This window comes from Pristis pectinata, chromosome 3 (assembly GCF_009764475.1).
Source record: "Pristis pectinata isolate sPriPec2 chromosome 3, sPriPec2.1.pri, whole genome shotgun sequence".
NCBI classification, from domain to species: domain Eukaryota; kingdom Metazoa; phylum Chordata; class Chondrichthyes; order Rhinopristiformes; family Pristidae; genus Pristis; species Pristis pectinata.
In genome coordinates, this window is record NC_067407.1 from 120,887,123 (window position 1) to 120,911,322 (window position 24,200).

At 37.5% G+C, this 24,200-nt stretch overlaps 1 protein-coding gene across 2 annotated transcripts in view; it reads right to left on the bottom strand.

The window, feature by feature from the left end:
* Positions 1–8: 8 nt before the first annotated feature.
* fbxo11b (F-box protein 11b) overlaps positions 9–24,200 on the bottom strand; it is a 94,523-nt gene continuing 70,331 nt past the window's right edge. For both annotated transcript variants that reach the window (XM_052010768.1, XM_052010769.1), the window contains 12 exons: positions 22,436–22,653; positions 22,260–22,345; positions 22,069–22,163; positions 21,161–21,283; positions 20,988–21,073; positions 18,358–18,434; positions 18,104–18,247; positions 6,640–6,750; positions 5,295–5,402; positions 3,089–3,197; positions 2,905–3,003; positions 9–1,199 (listed from right to left, as the gene is read on the bottom strand). In XM_052010768.1, coding sequence (XP_051866728.1) covers positions 1,070–1,199; positions 2,905–3,003; positions 3,089–3,197; positions 5,295–5,402; positions 6,640–6,750; positions 18,104–18,247; positions 18,358–18,434; positions 20,988–21,073; positions 21,161–21,283; positions 22,069–22,163; positions 22,260–22,345; positions 22,436–22,653 — 1,386 coding nt within the window. In that variant the 3' untranslated portion in view covers positions 9–1,069. The remainder of the gene's footprint in view (positions 1,200–2,904; positions 3,004–3,088; positions 3,198–5,294; positions 5,403–6,639; positions 6,751–18,103; positions 18,248–18,357; positions 18,435–20,987; positions 21,074–21,160; positions 21,284–22,068; positions 22,164–22,259; positions 22,346–22,435; positions 22,654–24,200) is intronic.

Genomic DNA, 24,200 nt, shown 5'->3' on the forward strand with positions numbered 1-24,200 from the left:
CTCCTAGGAAATTAAACCCTTTTATTGTTACCTAGCATCTACATAATGGTTATTGAATACTCCACAATATATTAAGTCTAGGATGTTATGGTACATGCATACACTTTCAAGCTGTTGATTTTACCCACTGTCACCAATACGCAATAATGAATAGCTATTGAGGAGAGACTGAGTATATGTACATATATACTTAAATGCTTCATTACAGAAAGAAGCATTGCCAAAATGGCACTGGAAGTTACTTTTTGTAACAGTATTTACATGGTAATGAAACATTTAATTTCTTTAACTGGGGTGAAAATACTGATACCATTTCAGATGTTTATTTTTTTTCTTCTCTGCTGAGCCCCATCAGTCTCAAAAGTATAAGTTTGACATGGAAATAACTTTAAAAAGAACATATCCATGTTCTGTAATTAATCAATAGCTCAGGGATACAATTGATTAGTGTTTCTTTTCTCTTTCATAGAAAGAACTTAAGATACTGGGACATGAGTATAGTTACAGCAAGTCTAGTTCTGCTAACAAAACAGGACACATTCAAGTACAATGTTTTGCTTGAACTTACAAAAAAAGCTACATGAGAAGAGCATTAAAATCAGTTGTCTCAGTTGAATATTTTTTTAAAAAATCAAAAACATAGAAGTGCTAGATCACAATTCCATACATACACCAACCCAATCAAGTACCCTTTGCCATAGGTGCTGTAGCATACTCCTGTATATTGTGTCCAACAGAACAGTTTTCCTGCATTATCACAATGCAGTTGCACAAGATGGCATTTAGGGTACAAAAACCAGTGTTAGCCTTTTGTCCCTTGGATAGTGCACTGCTGTTTAGTCTGTAATGCTATTTATACCCAGCCTTCTCTTAATCCTGAGTTAGCAGATTGCTCCTTTCCTTTCACTGCCAGAACACCAGACTGGGCTCCAGTGTCATCCACACATGCATGACTGCTGTACAAATTATGACACATTCTTCCTGAAGATCTGAGCAAATGATATTTCTCCCCCAGAGTGTTTTTGTACAAATGGAGTTGCATTTGATTAGAATGGCAGGATACACAAACTCAGTTGTGTTGCAATGTATTGGATTCTATTGGTGGCGCAGAGTCATACAAAGTGTCTGTATCATGCGTGGGTTCTCCAGCTAATGTGCAAGGATTTGAAAGTGTTCCAGCACCACAATCACAGAAAAATCTGTAAGGAAAGGGGAAAACAAAAGTAAGTATTTTTTTCATATTCCCAATTTAAATACATGAGCAAGAAAATAAAATAAAGAGCAACAAAAATACACAATATTTGCTCTATTTTTACAGATACTGTTCACTGTCCAAATGAGTAAAGTGCAGTTAACAACTATATAGGGGCAGGGTGTTGGTTTCCCCGAATCTAACCCAACAAAGGAAAAGCCTCCAAATTTGTTTTCCATGATGATAGCCTTATGTGCCTGCACACCATTAAGTTCTGAACTCTGCAGTATTTCATGCCTACCCCATCAAGCAATTTGTCAGATATTGATATGGCAAGTATTAATTATTCAATTCCTGAGCAAGGATGAGAGTAAGTCTTCATAACAGCAAACATTGCTTAGCTTTATCATGAGAGTTTTGAGTACAGATGGGAATGTTAAAGCAGTTAATTTAAAATTGCCAGAGAAAAGAAAAAATTGAAGCAAAGGAAGGTGCAGCCTTGTGGAAAATAGAATGGGATTGGTTTTGGATTACTCTTGCAAAAAGCTGGCAGCCAAAGTCCTAAGTAGCATTTGTATCATAGATATCTCTACAGCCAAAAACATTATCTACTTAATATCATGAAAACTGAAGTTTGTGAAATAAAAGGGGCTGTAGCCATTGGAATATTGGTTAATTAACAGAAAATTGTCATGATGAGAGATGGTTCTTCAGACTAAGTATACAGTGACATTCCCATGTTTCCAGTGTTTCATTTATATATAGATTTGGATTTACAGGGTACACTTTCCAAATCTGCAGGTGGTACAAACTTTAGGCTGTCAGAAGGGGTGGACATTGAGCTTCCATTTTTGCATCAACTAGCATCTGCCAAGTGGTAGTAAGATTCAGGAAAGCCGAAATCAATGAGGAAATACAGGAGTACAAGAACAGAGGCCTGGGCATGGGCAATTCATTGAAAGTAGCAAGATAGTTTGAGAAAGTGGTTAAAGAACATTCATATTCTGATAGAGGCACAGAGTACAAAAGCAAGTATGTCATGAACTACCTTTATTGGTCCATCCACAACTGGAACATGAAGTTGTGAAGACCTCGTAGGGGGAAGTCTCAGTAGAGGGAAAGGAAGACTAACAGCAGGAATTTGCCCTTTAACAAAGCTTTCATGAATATTTTCTATTTTAAAAACAATAGGATTTACTTGCATATTGGGTATTTACAAGGTCTATTTAATTCATATAAACACCATCACAGAATATTTCCAAAGAAAGTCTCTTCCCTCCTTACTCTGGATATTCAAGTAACCAGTTATTAGATTTTAACCAGGGCTGCTCAGCAGCACACTATACACGTGATGATAATCCTCCCAATGATAGAGCAATTAGATTTGGCTTGGAATCAAACTACTGTGGAAGATGAATTATGAACACATTTGGCAGGTATTGCCTTAAAATTTCCTTCCTGATAAAAGGCTGGTGGAACAGGACAATTTCAGACCTATGGGTCATCCCTGTACTAGTTCCCAAAAACAGTTTCAACTACTAAAAGGGAAAACATTACACTGCCACACAAGCTTTGATTTTTGTTGCATACAGAAGAGGAACAAATAAAACACAAGACAAATAACCTGGGAGCTTCAGCAATCCCAATTGAAAAGTAATCGCTACTAACATTCACAATATGCAGTTAGTGAAAGTTTCCTGTACAGTACTGACCTATCATGTCTAATGAATTCCACATCATGTCCTTGATGGCACTTTTTAATGCAATTTACACAGATTGCATTTCGGTCTGTTGTATTACAGGTATGACACCTGATGATATTTAAAAAAAACAAGTTAAATTCAAAACAATATTTTAAACCAAGGAAAATAGCTTTGGAGATTTCATGAAGTTTACCTGTAAAAATCGTGCATGGGATAGCTGGTGTAACTGGATATCTTGTACAAGCACTGGCCCCTATTAACAGCCTTCTCAATGGCATCTTGATTATTCATTATTTTGTTATCTTAAAAGAGGAGAGAGCCATCATGTTACACAGCGGATAAAGGAGCTAAAGTAAAGTTACTAAGTCAATTTATTAGTTCAACCCCTCAGACTTTCTCTTGTAAGGAATAAATAGTTTTTTGTGTGGTTCTCTCTGCAAGGTGTTCTAGCATTAGATTCACAGAATTTTATTTCAAAGCTACTGTTCAACTCACTATGCCTGCACAATTGTAAATGCAACACTTATAGTGAGTATCCTAGTTTACATTTCCACGAGTTTCATCTTCTGCCATTGCATTCCACCTCTCTCCACCCTCTTATCCCATCAAGCCCATGGCTCAATATTGAAACCAAAACCTATGCTAGTGCTCAGCCATACACACAGTACTTGCCCAGAACAGTTACCTACAGGTAGGCATAGTTAGGATATTAAGCCTTGCTTAAAATCCAACTAAAATAACCTTGCTGCGATTCAAATCCTAAAAGGGAAAGCAAGCATTTGAAGCCTTGATGAAGCATGTATTTAGCCACAAACTTCATTAGTTCCAAGCACGCAACATAAAATTAACAAGAGAATTTAGACTGGAATTGCTCTCACTGTTTGTGGGCGTTCTTATTTTTGTAGATGGGATACTTTATGTTACAGATTACAAATGTTAAACGATCTTTAACAATTTAAATAAATACGGGTGGCCCAGAGAATATCCAGTGGGTTCGTTTTAAGTCACCGATGCCACACAAGAGTGTACACTCGGAATACATTCCAGTGTTTGATGACAGATTGATTAAAACATATTACAAGGTGCTACTTGGTGAATATAATTATTCAAACAGTGGAATTCATACACACTTCATATTCCTTATCTGATTTAGCACCCAAGGAAATAGCTGCAGGTTAATGGAAATTTCAGTGACATGATGTTGAACAGCAAGCAATGACATATGCTGCTTTCAGATTAAGCACTGGAACTTCACAAGCTACCGCAGGGTTAACTCCACAGAATGTGTCTATTTTTAGTATACAAAAAAGATCAAGGGACACAAAGGCCATAAAGATAGAAGTTTCTTACCCCAGTCCCCCATCCCCAATTATAGAGTATTTCAACCAGTTGTGAAGATGAAATCAGATCAGTTGGTAATTCTGATCCGGACAATAAGTATTCTGGCTACATAAGAAACATACAGCAATAGACCATCTGGCCCTTCAAACCTGCTCCACCATTGATTAAAATCACCGCTGGAATTCTTCCCACAACCCTGGGTTCCCCCAGTGTTTAGAAATCCATTGATCTCAGTCTTGAATGTATACAACAACCAATGACACGGGAGGCCATTCAGCCCATCAGTTCTGTGCTGAATTTCAAAACTACCCTTTCATCCCTGTCTCAACCCTGTAACCTATTCCCTCACACACACCCATCTGCATCTCCCAACCCCTATTCTTCCTCCAATAACCTACAACAGGGATAATTTAAAATTTTCTAATCAACCAAATAAGCAGTATTGCCTTTGGGATGTTGGAGGAAAGACACAGAGTCACAGAATGTGCAAACTCCACACAAACAGTGCCAGAGATCAGAATCAAGACTGGACTGCTGAATCTGTGAGCCAGCTGCATTACCTGCAGTACCACTGAGCTTCAAAGGTTCATGGCCCTCGAGTGACAAAATTTCTCCTCCTCTCAGTCCTGATCAGCCCAACTCTGAATCCATGCCTCCTGGCTGGTCCCAGTTTCCTCAGCCGGGGAAAATGTTCTCCCTGCATCTAGCCTATCGAGCCCCATAAGAATTTTAAGTTTCAGTGGGATTTCCTCTCACTCTTCTAAACTCTAGAACCTAGTCTACTCATCACTTCTCATACAGCAAATCTACCACCCTGGAATTAATCTAGTGAATCGTTGCTGCATTCCTTTTATAGCAAGTCCATCCTTTCATAAGGCTAAAACTGCACAACATTCTGTGTATAATCTCACCAAGGCCACGTACAATTTCAGTAAGAATTACATTCCCCTGCAAAGGACGCACTTCCTTACTCTTGTATCCAACAAATCCCACTTTATCAGTAAGAAATAAAAAAAACTATCATTTAACTCTAATAGCAGGAAAAAAATATTTTATACCTTTCATTGAAACGTTTACACCAGATGCCAGAAACAACCCTCCAAACCGGTTGTTAAAAATCTGATTGTTTTCTAGAGTAGCTGTAGCATGATTTGTTATTTCAATACCTGTAAAATAAGGCCAATGATTAAATACAGCTGGAACTGTAAGTTAAAATGAACAGTGGACTTTTCAGCTACTCCATTAAGTTCTGGACCTATTATGGTTAATTAGATTTTTGATGTATTTGAAGCAAATCCTTTGATCCAATTTTGTTTCCACTGACTACAGTGGAATTGAGATTTGGGATTCATCAATGTATTTAGAACCTATTCTATGACAGTATGAGGGCAATAATTTAATCAGCTAGTATGAAAGCACCTTGGATCATGAGCATTCAAAAGCCAGTCAAGGAAAATTGGCATGACTCTTTTCAGCTCCTTTTCATAAATCATCCAATTTATTGTTAATGCCTGCAGTCTTTGAATATGTCTGGACCTGGATTCAGTCTCTACAGACCAGGATACCAGTATCCAAACCACTCAGATTAGGGAAGTAGAAATATTGGGTATTTCAATCAGACTACTGGCCTTTCCATTTTGCTGAATCAGGCTTTCATAAGGGAAAAATAATAAATTCTGCCACCTCCTGCATTTCAATGGAAATTGCTGCATGAAACACTAGGTCCCAGATCCTGCATTTACCAAATGTGATCGTTGCTTGGAGCAGCTAGTTCATTCTGCCATGTCATGAAAGAGTTTTCTCCTGAACATCAAGAGAACTGGCAGCCATCAATGCAAGTTATTGTATCTTTAAAACTTCACTTACAATTTTAGTTTTGAGACTTTTTTTCTTTTCTAATTTACACACTCGTGAAACAAAGTATGGAATGGAAAATACATTAGTACAAGAAAATACAACCATAAGGCAGAGCTTACAAAATTAATAAATATGTGAAGGAAATCAAAAGTATTTAAAATCTGTAACATTTCGGTGAATTAAAATTACTTAAGTAAAATGAGTCCTGCTATTTGAGTTATTTTATAAATTTGCTTCAAAAGCACAAGTAATTTTTTTTTAAACACAGAACACCCTTCTAGCAGATACCTACAGAGAGCATTACAAGAGGCATGGGATTATGGATCCATTCCATAATCTCCATTAGCATGTGCAATACCTCAAATAAAAAAGGCAATTGGTCACAGTTTTGTATAAGAAAGCACATATACTGGCAATAGTGTTGCTTTTTCCAAACCAAGGCCAACTGATACTTTGTAATTCAATACATTCTCTTACATTAAACAATGTCACTCAACAACTAACAACTAACTTGACCCCAAAGTCTTTTTAGATTAAGTTACAGACCTGCTGCAAATCCATCGAATATCCTGTTCTTCCGTAACACAGGATGGCTGTTTGTGCTAATAAGGACACCAGCTTGAGCATTCCTGAAGATATCATTTTCTTCAAGAAGTCCTACAAATGAAAGTGGTACAGCATAGTACAATGTAATACAAGTCCATGGCATCTTAACAACCCCTAACTAACTAGCAATCACAACCCTTATGTAAAGCCTTGACTTTTCATTTTTAAAATGCAATGGAAGAGAAAAAAAAAACTTGCTTGCATATACTTTGTGTACTCATGTACATGCATTCTGAACCCACGTAGACCATTAGACTGGATTTTTTTCTTGTACAACACACTGGAAACGTGAGTTTATAATAGCATGGCAAGGTCAATGGGTCATCTGCAACCTTAGTCAATAGCGGGACCAATCATGTATAACCTTAACTGAGGACTGATAAAGAAACAGGAACAAAAAGGAAATAGGATGAACTGAAGACAAATCAGGTCCACAAGGAGAAATAAATTGAAGGAAATAAATATTAAAAGAGAAAAAGGAACAGAAAGAATTAGAAAATAAATGTAACAACCTTTGTTGTTTGTTGTATGATTTAGATGAAAATGTAGGTGGGCTGATTAGTAAAGTTTACAGACAAAAGAAAAATTGGCAGAGTCGTGGATAATGAGGAAGGTTGTCAAAGGATACCACAGGATATAGATCTATTGGAAATATGGGTGGAGAAATGGCAGATGGGAGCCTAATCCGGGTAAGTGTGAGGTGTAGCACTTTGGTATTGGTTTATTATTGTCACTTGTACTGAGGTACAGTGAAAAACTTGTCTTACAAACCGATCGTACAGGTCAATTCATTACACAGTGCAGTTACAGCATTGGGTTAGTACAGAGTGTATTGATGTAGTACAGGGTAAAGTGTCACAGCTACAGAGAAAGCGCAGTACAATAAGGTACAAGGTCACAACAAGGTAGATCGTGAGGTCAGAGTCCATCTCATTGTATAAGGGAACAGTTCAATAGTCTCATTACAGTGGGGTAGAAGCTGCCCTTAAATCTGGTGGTATGTGCCCTCAGGCTCCTGTAACTTCTACCCGATGGAAGAGCAGAGAAGAGAGAATGTCCCAGGTGGGTGGGAGGTCAAATGCAAGAGGAAAATACTCAGTAAGTGGCAGGACCCTTAGGAGCATTGATGTACAGAAGGATCTTGGGGTGCAAGTCCATTCCTCCCTGAAAGTGGCAACGCAAGTGGATAGGGTGATAAAGGACGTGTACGGCATGCTTGCTTTCTGCTGGGGTGTGGAGTATAAAAGTATGTTGCAGCTGTACAAAACTTTGGCTAGGCCACATTTGGAGGACTGTGTGCAGTTCTGGCACCCTCATTACAGGAAGGAGATGGAGGGTTTGGAGAGGCTGCAGAAGAGGTTCACCAGGATGTTGCCTGGACTGGAGTGCATAAGATATTGGACAAACTTGGACTGTTTTCTCTGGGGCATTGGAGGCTGAGCGGTGACCTGATCAAAGTATATAAAATTATGAGAGGCACAGACAGAGTAGGTAGTCAGAGTCTCTTTCCCCATTGTGGAAACGTCAAATACCAGAGGGCATAGCTTTAAGGTATGTTGGGGAATGTTTAAAAGGAGATTTACAAGGCAAGTATTTTTTTTCCCCCCCCTTACACAGTGTAGATGCCTGGAACACACTGCCAGGGGAGGTAGTGGAAGCAGATATGATAGTAATGTTTCAGAGGCATTTAGACAGGCACATGAACAGGCAGGGGATGAAGGAATATAGACCAAGTGCAGGCAGGTGGGATTAGTTTAATTTGGCATCGTGATCGGCACAGAAATCGTGAGCCAAAGGGCCTGTTCCTGTGCTGTACTGTTCTATGTCCTATGGGAAGGAAAACAGCCTACCAGTGATTTTGAGGATGGATCAATACCGGAAGTGTATTTTCAACAAGATCTTGATTCAGGAGGCATTGGCAGAGTAGTACCATCACTGTCTCCACTAAATCCTCCAAATCCATTGACAGGATCAGCAAATCAATGACAATGCCCTTTCCTAGGTCAACATCACCAGCACTGAGGCACTCAACTAGTTCCAGTGGGCAGTCCACATCAGCATGCCCAAAATAAGCACTCAAGCCACAGAGATTTCTAGGAGGACAATGAGAAAGCTGCAAGGATGTTCTCAAAGTCTCTGGGGAAAAAATGTAACATCCTCACCAACTTGTGGCAATCCCTGATCCATGACCACTTAAAATGGAAGGCACAGCAGCAAGCTCCTATAACAAGAGCCCACGGAAGCCAAGGCCAAACAGAAGCGAGAAACATCCTAAACAATTCACCCACCTATGGCAGACTCTGAATCGTCAATGGAACTCTCAGAAGTGACAAAACTGAACTGGAAGAAAGTCATCCTCAACCCAAAGAACTATGCAAGATTTGCAATGTGAAATATTCTCCAACAAAATCCACTTCAATAGATTTCAAATCGTATACTCTCTATGATCCCTTTACAGTAAAAAAAAGTTTCAAAAAATTGTTGAATTATGTACTAAATTGTACGTGTGTGATTTTTACTGGAGCTCAATCCATCATTATATAGTTTTGTTATTGTAAATTAAATGGGTGGATAGAATCTGTAACAATAAATTGTGCAAAGTAAACAGTAACTGATAGAAAAGGAGGTAAGGCCCGAGGCAGATCAGCCAGGATCACATTGAGTGGCAGGTCAGGCTTGAGGGGCTAAGGGGTCTCCTGTTCCTGTTTTCAAATGTTCTTACAGAGGGACAGGCTTGATGGGTTAAATGATCTTCCACACCCAGTGATATTGTTGAGTTTAAAGTTCCAACCAGCATTTCTGAATGACTAGATATCGCTACCAGCTTCATGATGCATCATAAAAGCACATTTGAAGTGTATACCTGTTTCAAAGAAAGGGGAAGAATAGTTTAAACAGTTAAGCTACGTTGCATGCTTCACGATCTGAGTCGGAAAAGCAGATTTGATTTGTCAGGTTAATAAATAATTCCTCACATTTCCTTATAACATGGGAGATTGCCATTCAGCACGTCTATGCTGGCTCCCAGAACATTCCCCATCAGTCCCAACCCCTCTCCCACAAGTTTCCTGTAACCTAGTCCCTCTTATGTGCCACACAAAACTTTCTGACCAAAAGTTAACTTATTGCAATGTGTTCTCCAAAAATTGAGAAAATATGCTAAGCCTCAGGCCAGATTCTCAAGTAGAAAATAACCTCACCACTTTTTCTACACAGACAGCAATTTCAATTAAACAGAAATGCAACTAAATGTGAAATTCTGGGTTTTGAATGGAGATGTGCCACTCCTTTGCAGAATGAATAATTTTGTGTTCAAACATACAAACAGGAACAATGGATATTGATAATCCAAAGTTAGGAAGTGCTCAGCTTGTCAGGTAGTACCCACACAAAGGAAAGTCATCATCCCAAGATGTTTACTTTAGTTGCTCCCTTCACAGATACAAGTATTTTCAGTACTCTCTTATTTGGTCCCCATTCAAACCTACTGAACAACACTGATGTCCTGGGCATTAGTTGTGAAAACATACTGAAGTTGCCACAAAGTTAATTTTAACATGCCAGTCCAATTAACTACACAGTAGCTATCAAAATCAAACAATCCTTTTCATACACAAAATGAAGTGTGGAATCTCATTCTGATTGATTTATTTTTTCAACCTTTTATTTACTTCCCTTGATAGAATTTTCTCATTTAAGTTTCTGTATCTATTTTGTCATCCAATCTACTATTCCACCATTCAATGCTGGTCTTAAAAAAAAGGTTATTCTGATTGGTTAAAGAACTTTGCATTTGCTTGTCTTATTTACACAGTCCAAGATGCCAAGTAGACGGAGCTGTACTGTTTTAGATACACCACTGTGTGGAACTTAAGCAAAAGCACGTGGAAAATTTAAGGGCAAAGGAAGCATAGTGCAGAAGAGTAAGGAAGCCATAATAAACCTTTGTAAACATTGGTTTGGCCATGAATGGGAGTATAATGTCCAGTCCTGGACACCATATTTTAGAAAATATGTAAAGGCTTAAGTGAGAATGCAGAAAAGATTTACCAAAAATAACCAGAATCATTTTGGAACAGAGGTAACCACAAGAGGATCTGATAAATATATTTAAAATCATGAAGTATATAGACAGAGCAGACAGAAAGAATTTTTTCCAACTGGTGGAAGGGTCAAGGACTGGCAAAAGAACCAAGAGTGATGAGGAAATTTTCTTTTACAAACAGCGAGATACTGCCAGGGATAGTTGTAGAAACTGCTTCAATTGTAGCATTGAAAAGGAAGCCGGATAATTACCTGAAAGTAAAGAATTTGAAGAGCCATTGAGAAATGATGGGGGAGTGGGACTAGCAGAATTTCTCTTAGTTAGAGCTAGTCTGGACTTGACAACCCATATAAACTTCCTCCTATACTGATGGTCAGGAATGGGGCTGAAGCATTTGCAACCATGTTCAATTAGAAGTTGAATGGATGACCCAACTCAGCTTGATCCCAATCATCACAGAAGTTCCCAGATAAATCCCAGTTGTAGTGCTGAATATGTGCACTGCAGAACTACAATCACTTTAGCCACAGTTCAAATCAAATAAAAATACACAAATCAGAAGATCAGGCAGAAAGAAAAAAAGTGTTAGCGTATCAGGTTGATGATTTATCATCAGTCCCAACAAAAGATGAACCTCAATTGTTTGTCACTCCATTGACAAGTCTGACCTGCCGAAGATTTCCAGCATTTTCTATTTTTAATTACACATTTCCAGCAATTGGAGTAGTTTGCTTTTAGCCACCAGCTTGCTTTTAGCCAAGCTGTTCTAATATTATTGCAATACTGGCTTCTACCTAATAATATGGAAAATTGTCCTGTTTGTGAAAAACAGGATGAATCCACTCCAGCCAATTGCTGTCCTTTATTCTGTTTCCAGTCACTATGGAACACTACGTTGACATTTATCGACCTGCATACAGTGACATGCAAAAGTTTGGGCACCCCGGTCAAATTTTCTGTTACTGTGAATAGTTGAGTAGAAGACGAACTGATCTCCAAAAGTCAAAGTTAAAGATGAAACATTCTTTTCAACATTTTAAGCAAGATTAGTGTATTATTTTTGTTTTGTACAATTTTAGAGTGGAAAAAGGAAAGGAGCGCCATGAAAAAGTTGGGGCACCCCAAGAGATTTAAGCTCTCAGACCTTGGTTAGCTTGTTAGGGCTATGGCTTGTTCACAGTCATCATTAGGAAAGGTGAGGTGATGCAAATTTCAAAGCTTTAGAAATACCCTGACTCCTCAAGCCTTGTCCCAAGAATCAGCAGCCATGGGCTCCTCTAAGCAGGTGCCTAGCACTCTGAAAATTAAAATAAATGATGCCCACAAAGCAGGAGAAGGCTATAAGAAGATAGCAAAGCATTTTCAGGTAGCCGTTTCCTCAGTTCATAATGTAATTAAGAAATGGCAGTTAATAGGAACGGTGGAGGTCAAGTTGAGGTTTGGAAGACCAAGAAAACTTTCCGAGAGAACTGCTTGTAGGATTGCTAGAAAGGCAAGTCAAAACCCCTGTTTGACTGCAAAAGCCCTTCAGGAAGATTTAGCAGACTCTAGAGTGGTGGTGCACTGTTCTACTGTGCAGTGACACCTGCACAAATATGACCTTCATAGAAGAGTCGTCAGAAGAAAACCTTTCCTACATCCTCACTACAAAATTCAGCGTCAGAAGTTTGCAAAGGAACATCTAAACAAGCCTGATGCATTTTGGAAACAAGAAGTGTGGACTGAAGAAGTTAAAATAGAACTTTTTGGCCGCAATGAGCAAAGGTATGTTTGGAGAAAAAAAGGGTGCAGAATTTCATGAAAAGAACACCTCTCCAACTGTTAAGCACGAGGGTGGATTGATCATGCTTTGGGCTTGTGTTGCAGCCAGTGGCAAGAATGGTAGAGGCAAGAATGAATTCAATTAAATACCAGCAATTTCTGGAAGCAAACATCACACCGTCTATAAAAAAAAGTTAAAGATGAAGAGGATGGCTTCTACAACAGGATAACGATCCTAAACACACCTCAAAATCCACAATGGACTACCTCAAGAGGCACAAGCTGAAGGTTTTACCATGGCCATCACAGTCCCCCAACCTAAACATCATTGAAAATCTGTGGATAGACCTCAAAAGAGCAGTGCATGCAAGACGGCCCAAGAATCTCACAGAACTAGAAGCCTTTTGCAAGGAAGAATGGGCGAAAATTCCCCAAACAAGAATTGAGAGACTCTTAGCTGGCTACAGAAAGCACTTACAAGCTGTGATACTTGCCAAAGGGGGTGTTACTAAGTACTGACCATGCAGGGTGCCCAAACTTTTGTTTCGGGCCCTTTTCCTTTTTTGTTATTTTGAAACTGTAAAGGATGGAAATAAAAAAGTGTGTCATCTTTAACTTTATGCCTTTTGGAAATCAGGTCATCTTTTACTCGCTTAGCTATTCACAGTAACAGAAATTTTGACCAGGGGTGCCCAAACTTCTGCATGCCACTGTATGCTTGACAAAATACCCCTCACTGATGCCCAGTTTGGGTTTTACCAGGATCATTTGGCTCCAGATCACATCACAGTACAAGCACAGAAAAAAAAATTGCTGTATTCTAGATGCAAGGCATGATGAGGGTGAGTAGCTTAAACATCGTGAGAGCATTTTAACCACACATATGAAAGAATCCCTGCAAAATAGAAGTCAATGGAAATCAAGGGGAAATCCCTTCAGTGGATAAAATTATGTAATCACCAAAAAAAAAGTTCCATTTGTAGCTCAATCACCTCAGTCCCACCATACTGCTGCAGGAGTTCTTCAGAATAACACCCTAGGACGCTTCACCAATGATCTTCCTGCCATTATACAGTCAGTATTCACTATGGATTGCACAATGTTCAATTCTATTTGCAATTCTCAGAGAATGAAGCAACAAATGCCAGCATTCTCAAGGACGAGACAGCATTCAGGCAAGTGCTGATAACCCTGTTCAACTTGTATTATTAACGCAACAAATAGCAGGCAAAGACCATTTGCATTAAGAAAGTTTAACTCCCCTCAACATTCAAAGGCATTACTGTTGATAGGGCCCCTACTAACATGATCTTTATGGAGAGTAGTGAAGTGGGATGGTGCTCACCATTGACTAGATATTCAACTGGACCAGTCCCATAAATACTGCAGCTATCAGAATGACTCGCCTCTCACCTTACATAGTCTCACCACAAGTTACAAGCCAGCAGTGTAATGAAATACTCCATTGTCTTGGATAAGTTAGGTTCTTATGATATTCAAGCAGTTCAAAGCCCTTCAGGATAAAGTAGCCCACTTGACTGCACCCTTCACCAGCCTAAACTGTTTCCACCACTCACACAAAGTGACTGCAATGCCACCATCTACGAAATGAACTGCAATTCCTTACCAAGGAGATGTTGACAGCACCTCCTAAACTGCCAATCTCTATCACCTGAAGGACAATGGCAGTAGGCACATGGGAATACTAATACATAACTGCCTGGAAATTCAAGCACATCAATTAGTATGTTGGTGGGTGGGGGATGGGGGTTGGGAAGACCACATTAACCCAGGATCACACAATGATGAGTATGTTCAGTTTAACAAGACCAAAGTTCTTTCTCAGTGCTATAAAAGAAATATCCTGGGGAATGATGTCATTGTGTGAGAAAGCAGAAATCAGATCCTGAATACAAGGGTAAATCGTGGTAGGAAGTGCCTGGTCAATTTTCCAAGCTATGAGAGTCAATCTGGAAATGGCAGTATTGTCCTTCACTCATGAAAAGCGATTACGTGATGTTAGAAAACAGCATTCTGTGCAATTAAATTTCCAGGCAACTGGATTCAAAAATGATTGGAAAGCATTCAATTTATCAGCATCAACATTGCTGCTCTCAATTTACGAAATGAATGAGAGTAGACCGTTTATTAGTTGCATTGTGACATTTGCTTCATTTGTTACATGCAATGCAAGGTGCAAACAAATGAGCAACCACTGATATTCTGCCTGAAGCAATTTAAGATGATATAGGCTGGCAACTTTGAAATTGATGAAGAAGATTGCTAAGCGATACCATTTTTTTTTGGTCAACATAGGCAGTGGGAATGGTATTTTGTTTTTATCCAGACTTATCCAGCTTTTATATTTTTAAATGTATAAAATTTAAAAATAAACATTTTTATTTGCTATTGGTTTATTATTGTCACTTGTACCAAGGTACAGAGAAAAGCTTGTCTAACAAACCGATCGTACAGGTCAATTCATTACACAGTGCAATTACATTGAGTCAGTACAAAGTGCATTGATGTTTAAAAGTGTAGAACGATTATAGTAAGGGTAATGAGTAGATCTGTAGAGAGCAGCTTGCAACGTGTCGCCACGCTCCGGCGCCATACATCTGATTATTTTTGAAGTGTAGTCACCATGACATTGTATTTTAGTTGTTACGTTTGCTAGAGGGCAGAGTCTTACAAAAAGGTTATTACACCTTGAATCAAAGTCATTTTGGAATTTCCACTCAGAGAGCCATGGAAATCCCATAGTTGATATCAATGATGAAGCACTCCCGTGCAGGTTGCGTTGTTTTATATACTCCTTTAGCATGCTCCTGGAAAACCAGTGAAGTGCCAAAGATTCCAGATATTTACAAATTATTCTCACGTGAACTACCTTAAGAATATTGCATCTTGCATTAGATTTGACAGTTTTAAAATAGCATTTTTCTGTTCATCAATCTCTGGCTCTTAAAACCACACTGAAATATTCTAAAATGTAATGGATTTTAAAACTTTGTTTATAAACAAACTTATTTCTGATACTTTAATTTAATCTAATATGCATGCTCCAACCTTTACTTTGCATTCTGCAAAGGATATAAAAGGGTAACTAATAATTACATTTCCCAGTTGGGTATATGGGAATTTTTCCAATATGACCGATTGTTCAATGCGCTCACTATTACTGGAATCGGGGATTCACTCAAGCCAATACCAGTTAGCAAAATCAGAAATGGGGAAAGTCAAAGTGACAAGAGATTAGTGGATCTTTGTGGGCAGATATCTTAAAACTCAATGGTGCAAAAATCTATACCAAACTGTTTTGGTGGCATTGAACGAGGAAGGCTGGCAAAGCCCATGACTTTTCTGTTTAAGTGCAACAGAATCTTCAGCATCTACTTGACTATGAAATGTCTGGCAATGTTGCAGGACAAGCAATATTGAGAGCACTACCAAATGAGATAAGCAGACCTAGGATAGACATTATTCAAAGAGGATGTTGCGAGCAAATCAATCAGACTTTTCACAACTGAAACAAAGATGAGATGTACTTTCAGGTATGAAAGCTTTCAATAAATAATTACTTCTGAAATCCTAATCACAAAAATCAGCTCAGATTTCCAGACTACAATTAAAAGGTCCCACATGAAACAAATTTGGATAGTGTCAACTGAAGCAACAAAATGCAGATACTTGATCTTATTGAGCATACATATCCAGCGCAAGCTATCTAAATCAGCAATCAAGTTGCCAATCTTTTCCAAGGAACTGGAAAAATATGATTTTCCTTAGCTCAGAATACTTAATTCAGTTTTGAGCTCAGGAAATGTCCTGTGGCAATTAGGTAATTTTACAAAATAGTTCTATTCATTAGTGCCACAATCTGACCTTTCAGTGATACCTCAATAAAATGTTGTCAAAGAATTCCTGACCATATAAAATTCCAGCATATCAATTGTTTTAAATCCTGATCCTAACAATTTTTAACAAAGATTTATTCAGTTACAACAATAAAATGTGCAAGCTATTTGTTCTTGGAATTTTCTCTCAGAAAGTGATGCTCTTGTTATAATTTGGGATTTTCTTATTTCTGCACTTCTGTAAATAACATTTAAAGTGTTATGGACTCAGTGAAAGTCCCTTTAAGATAGAGAGTGTGTGTGTATGTGTGTGTGGGGCGTGCTTACGTCAATAGAAGATAAAGGACGTAATGACGTTGTTGAAGAAGGCAGAAGAAGTCAGAAGAAGAGAGAGAGAGAAGGGAGAGAGACACCAGCCTGCTTGTTTTCTCTATCGATGGATGAGAAACAATAACTGTGTTTGCCACTGAAATCCATGTATGGAAGTTGGAAGTAATCCGGTGGAGTTCACTTTGTTGCTGACCTGTAGAAGGAAACAGGTATTTGTGTGTGGACGACCACGGTTCGGATGCTTTTCGGGGTGAGGAAGTCACTACCGAGTAAACACTGAAGTGTCGTTTGGGTTCCATCGTGGAACATTTGGATTTCGTATGTACTCTCTCTATGTTTTTCTACATCTACGTCTTATCTTCAGACAACGGTGGTTGTTGAAGAAGCCCTTGCTCATGTTTCACCTTATGACTTGCGGAACTGAACTTTAAGAACCATTCCGGAACTGGGAGTTTTGGACTTTGTCACACACACACACACGAAGAGTTTAGTTTTGGGGTTAACGTTCGAGGTTTAACATTCTTGAATTCTAACATACTAACATTTTTTTTTTACTTTTATTTGACGTATTATCATAAGTAGTGATTAATAAAATAGTTTTTAACGCTGAATCATGCTCAGTGTGTTTCTTTTGCTGCTGGTTCGTGACAAAAGCTTTTGGTGAACTACAACAGTTTAACACGGTTACTATGGAATAAACAATTGAACTTGGACACAAAACTATAAATGAATAGTTATGACATGTTAAAATCCAAAAACCTGCCAATGATAAGAAATTACTCATCTTGTTTTCAGATAAACAATGACTGCAATAAGTTTTGCCAATTTTCTCATTTGCAAACCTACAGGTTTTCAAACCCAGGATGTTTCTCTGTTACAATTTATACAACTGACAACCAGAAACTTGTCAAGCTTAAAACACACAAAAATTTGTGTTTTGCATCAAGGAACCCAAGACAATATTCCTTTCAGAATACAACTAAAATGGTTTTACTTTGCAACACTTGCTAAAATGTAAAATGATACAATTCAGAAATATAATAATACAATGGTACAAGGCTCCATGTATGCCACAGTGCTCAGCTTCAAGAGGAATAAGCACACTCGAAGTCTCAATAGGAAGCAAGGAACTCAAATGTTAAGGATATGAGAGCCCATTCTTGTTCTAATCTGATGTATTCATTTTACTGGATGGTGACCAACAGGAACCCTAAGTGATTTCCCCCTTCTGCTCCAAGGAAAAGTAAGTAAATTTTAGAAATGTTTTATTTGTCTCACTGACAGAAGTTAACACACCACAAGCCATGGATCATGCCAGAACCACGGGCGTCATGGCTCGGTAGTAGACAGACTGTCCTTTGGGAAGCTAAACTGTGCAATTTTATTTTAAATCTTAAGCTATAAATCTTACCCCTGCCTCCGTTAAATATGCAGATACCCCCGTCTCGGCCATCATGGATTTTGTTCCGTCTGAGTGTGGGATTACTGTCTGTTTTAATCCAAACACCGGCCATTGCATTGTCAAATATTTCATTATCTTCTATAAACCCAAGACCTGTATTAATTGACATCAAGAAATATTTTCACTTGGATCTGAAATTAAGGTGGAAAATAAAACACAACAGAAAAACAATGAGACAACCTGTAACCATATTGGACTCTTACCAGAATTGTATACAAGAATGCCACCATTCTGACCTCCCCAGATTTTGTTGCGTCGAATCTTAGGGTTGCTTCCAGTTCTGTGAATCACAAGTTTTAAACCAGACTAAGATTGATATCTTACTGCTGTACTAGAAAGAAATATTTCTAAGATGAAAACTTAAAAACTGTGGCCATTTTCCAAATGCAAGTGTAATACTGGATAATATATAAACTCCAGTGCAAAGGAAAAAACTATCCACAGTACAACAACATTTTAAGTATCTATATTTAGTAAATCTGGTACACTATTTATTGAGAACTGGAAGGCAAAGTTATTACTAGTAAATTTAAATAGCACACAGATGTCCCAAGCCTGAAAATCTTATGGTTTCTTATATAGAATTTAATTCATGACATCAAAGGCTTTTGCCACTCCACGTATACCACCTGAATTGATCTACCATGTTGCAGAATGAGGAAAAAAAATCTCTGGAAGATAAAGTACACAAACTACTATTGAACATAATGGCTAATACAATTAATGTGCAATTAATAGAAAATAATACCTATACGTGATAAAGTTCTGCATTTTCTGTGCTATACAATTAGCACTTCAATATGTACAAGACAAATTAAAATAAATGCAACCACAAACAAAAAGGTTCTAGGTTCAATCTACAGGACATTCTTAGTTAGCAGGTCATAAAACAATGAGAAGGTGATCTGCAGGGAGAGGGAAGAAAGCACACACAAGCCTCGATCTGCTGTGCAAAGTAAGATGTACCAATATAACTGAACACAGGTCTTGTGCTCACCACAATTAGTGTCCACCCCAACTGTCAAAGCAATTTTTCAGATACACAAGAATGAATCTAGCACTGATGATCGTAAGTTAGCAAGTCCCAGTACTTTCATAAAAAGGAGAAAGCAGCAACATTTCATCAAAAGATCAAAACTCACTTTTATTCAATAAGTGCATCTTAAATACAACTATAGAGAATGCACAAAAGTGTTTTTACTTTGCAGTAGTGGCATTCTACAAACAAAATTGTTGATTTTCAGATACCAACAAAAATTCATCTCCGAATCGACCAATTAGAGACAAACTTTCACAACAAAGTGAAATCTGTCACAAAAGTCCTCCTCAAGACTCCATCTGCCTTCTAGGATGCGAATCAAGGATGAACAGGGTAATGCTCCCGCTCCTCCTGATCAAAAATCAGCAATTGTTCTTCATTCCATGACTTCTAAACTGCCTCTTCTGATTCCCGTGTTTGGCTTCTGTGAAAATGTTTCCATTTATAGAGTTTATGGATTGTAAATTAGACACTGAAGTCATCCAATCACCAAACCATTGGGCACCCCACAGGAGGTATTCTCAACCACAACAATATTACAGCATCTGCCCAGAACAGATCTGCACTGTATAACCGAACTCCAGGGAGAGCACATCAATAAGCAAAAATTGCATGAGCAGCAAATAAAACGGGATGGTGTCTTTGTTGTTCCGAACTACAATTCTCAAATGCAGTCACTGTTGTACTGTGAAGTACTTCACTGGCTGTAAAGGGACCTGAATGGTGTTATGAAAAGTGCAAAAGTACCCAGGGATCCTTGTCATCTTCACAGTTCTACTTAACATTTTTTCCTTCTCCTCAAAATTATGTCCCTTTCCAACCTGACTCAATGCTTTCAATAAAACAACAGGGATTGCTATGATCTGAGTAAACGCATCATATTTCAGGGCTACACCATGAGCCAAGCAACATGAATAAATTTAAAAACTACTAACATCAGAAATCAAAGAAATTTTTTCCACAGCAAGCAATTCAGAAGAAAAGGTATTGCACATCTCTAACCTGGAACTTTTTACTATTTTCTTTTTCATTTCCATTCAGTTTACCCATTTGAAAACATCTTACCTTCCAATTTGTACTGCAGATGCTTTCACAGACTTTTCTAACAAACAGCATTGTAATTTTTAGCATAATATCATGGCTGCTGAGCTGTTGTATGTGAAATCCTCTTCTGAAATTCCTTGATCTGGTCTGATGCTACCATTACAGATAAGCCACAAACCTATATTGCAGTTACAATATAAAAGCACAAACTGCCTTCTAAGTCTATACATTCACATGGAAGGCAAAATGTCCGTGGTTTGCAATGGTCATTATAAATGCACCATGTGACCAAATTAATTTTTATCCAAATCCTTTTTCACTTATTTAATACTACACATTTACACATGAAGAAATACCTACATTTGCAGTCACATTGAAAAAACTTCTTAAAACATTTCAAAAATTGAAATACTACATGGAGTGCTATTACTGCTAGCTTTGAGGAAATTTGTGGTCACCAGTAAAACTTAAGACAAAAAAAAGGTCATAAAATAACAATGAAGAGCTTTCTACGTTACTTTTCTCCATTTGTATAAAAACTGTAAACAGGAAGAGTTAGTGGCAAACAGGCAATCCTACTGTGCCATTCACTTCTCAACTCCCAAATGTAACTCAGAGTATATTTAACAGCTACGCAATAAACTACTGCCTTACTGCACATAGTTTCTTCCCATCTGTGCTAACAGTTGAAGGCACAAGACAATCAGATGTTTAAATTAGAACAGTGACCAATATGAACATGCATCTTACCTGATCTGAACCCCTGAGTACATATGATTGTAGATATCATTATCTTCAAGCACTCCATGGCCATTGTCATAGAAGTAAACACCCACCTTACAAAACAAACACTCTTGTCATGGATACTGTAGTACTGGTGACCCACAAGATTTATGAAAACATCTAACTGAAATGGAACGTACCTGTTTGCCACTGTGTATTCTGTTTCGCCGTAGCACTGGTGTACTTCCTGTTGTTACCCACACACCTGCCAGGGTATTACTGTACACTTCATTTTCTTCAATTACACCTTGCCCTTTTTCGTGCTTAACAACAGAAGTCAATAATTGGGAATTTAGTGCAGACTGACAAGACACATTTCCCACCACTTGTAATATTGAACAATTTAGAATGGAATTTATGTTTGAAGTGTTAAAAGAGTGTCAATTTGTATAGATTTCTACAGATCTCATTTGATCCAGTCCTCCTCCCCTAAACAGATTACAGTTTGCTGTGCACCTTTTTGTTGATTCTTATTTCTGATTCCCTTAAAAGAATTAAGGCATTGTGGCAAAAAGAGTGAATTGTTTTACTGGAACAGCAATTGCAATTAACTACATCAAAAAAAAATCACATAGTTACTAAGGGAAAAGACATTGTTTACAGGTGATCATAGAATTATGTAACACTTCAAAGAATTATGCAAGAACAGAAAATTCTGAAAATATACAGATCTGTTAGGGTGCACAGAGAGCTAAGACAGCTGAAATTGCAATCACCTGTATAAATCTAATCACTTGTGCATTTTAGTATGTTTTATTTTTCCAATTTCAGTTTTCCTGATTATAATTTCATTGGGCTATTTGACAATTAATTCAACAGCAATTTATAAGAGTAGCAAAAAAAAAGCCATGACTGAGATTTTCATATTATAAAATGTTAACCTTTGTTGGTTAAGAAGCATTTGCAAATTTAACTTCCAATTTAAATTTAGTTTGCCTCTTAAAGCAAACAAAACCATGATAATTTCATTTTCTTTTGAAGTTCAATTTAGTCTTACCCATCAACTATCCCCATGCCTATACCAACAAATCCCTCTTTATAGACTTACCACATAAATACCTCCATGTTGGCCATCGTGAATTTTATTTTGACGGACAATTGGACAACTATTTGTTCGAATCTGTATTCCAGCTAATGCATTTCCTAGGATAAAAATATTCCATTTTTTTTTAAAAGCACTATATACTTAAAAACTAAAAATGTAAAAATGAATAGAGGCAGTTATATTCCTCAACTTACCATAGATGTCATTTGCCTCTATAAGGCCTCTGCCATCTCCAAAGATGTAAACCCCACCCTGATTTCCATTAAAAATAGCATTTCCCCTGGGGAGAGAAAAAAAATATAGGTAAGAAACATTAACCTACCCAGAAGAATATTTATTTTTCTAAGTATAATGAGAGTAAAAGGCTTACCTAATTGTCGGATCACTGTTTGATGTAATCCATACACCGGCAAAATTATTTGCATAGATTTTATTCTCTAAGAACTGGCCACGTCCTTTCTCATGTACATAAATTCCTCCTGTTTGGCCATGATGAATTTCACATTTAACCACTGTGGGATTAGCATAGGCTTTCACCTCAAAACCAGCTATTCGATTACGATGAATGTTACAGCTTTCAAAGTAACCCTGAAACAAAAAAAAAATCAATATTTTATTATCACTTGGTGAATGTATAAATATGAAATGCACTGATTGGAAATATACTTGTGGAAATCTGAGCACTTTGTTGTGCGTTTTATAGATGCCGGAAGACTAAAAATTCTGATTACAAAATATCCCCCTCTTCTCCAAAGTCTGTTTGTTAAGTCTAGATTTGGAGGAAACAGGGAAGATGCTCTCAAATGAAACTTCCCTCTTTGTCCCTTATTTAAATTGGCAAATTGGTTTATTATTGTCACATGCAGAGAGATACAAAATATAGAAACAGTCTTTATAATTCATGTCCCTCCAAGATACTGTTTGTATCCAGAAATGGGTTTGCCCATTTTAAGTTGCATTAAAATGACTGGTGAAATTCCACCACAACAATGTGAGCTGCAAAGGCAAAGTGTAAACATTCCTTGCCTCAGCAGGCAGCAAAGCTCAACCCTGCACAGAATAATGGAGGCTGCCCACAATCAACTTCAACATCTTAACTCTTGATTAAAATACTAAATAATTAAATCCAAACTATCTGCATTTGTTCAATGAAGTCTACTGCAGAAGGAATCAAAATATTTCAAATAAAATTCAACTTCTGCTCCATCAACATAATGCAAGTTCCAAACCAACACTTGCATCAAACTTAGCAATAACACACTACTTTTTCCTCCAGTTGGCAGAACACATAGGAGACGTACAATCGCAGTACTTATTTTTTTTTAAAAATCAAGTTTAACTAAGTCTCACTTGAAGCATTGAACTGCAGTCTCTCAACTTGTTTTCCAATACAAATTTCACAAATCATCATCATCATCACAGATTGCGTCTCAGGATCACTATCCATTAGGTTGGTACTGACAGTCACCTTTATCTAATATTACCCTCATTTTTTTTCCTTCTTTTTCAATCTTTTTATTAGTTTTCAAATTAATACAGATTAATATATAACATCAATGTTTGTACATGTAATACAAAGAGATCGGGAGAACAATCATGCATGGATAATCATAAAAAACAATAAAGTATATAAGAAATCTGTAGATCCAACGATCTCTTAGTGAATGAATATAATATAAAGGAAAGAAAAAGATTTACTATAAAAGAAAAAAATCACCAAAACAATAAGAAAATTTAAAGTATATCAAACCAAACTAAGCTAAGGAAAAAAAATTCAAAAAAAAACAAACAAAAAAAAAACTGGACTAAAATTTCTCAGTAGAAACAGAGACTCCGTTCCTCTAAGTTGAAAGGTTATTACAAGGGGATCTATATCATGCGAAAATATTGAATAAATGGACTCCAAACTTCCTCAAATTTAAGCGAAGGATCAACAGTACCACTCCTAATTTTTTCCAAGTTTAAACATGATATAGTTTGAGAGTACCCTTATTTTTTATAACTGCGACAAAGCCAACAAACACCAACTCATGAATGAGGCAAAAATTTTTCCACCACAATACTGGGAACCTTACATCTGTCTTAGCTACTCACCTACACCACTTCAGAGAGCATGCAATTGGACTCTTCTGTTC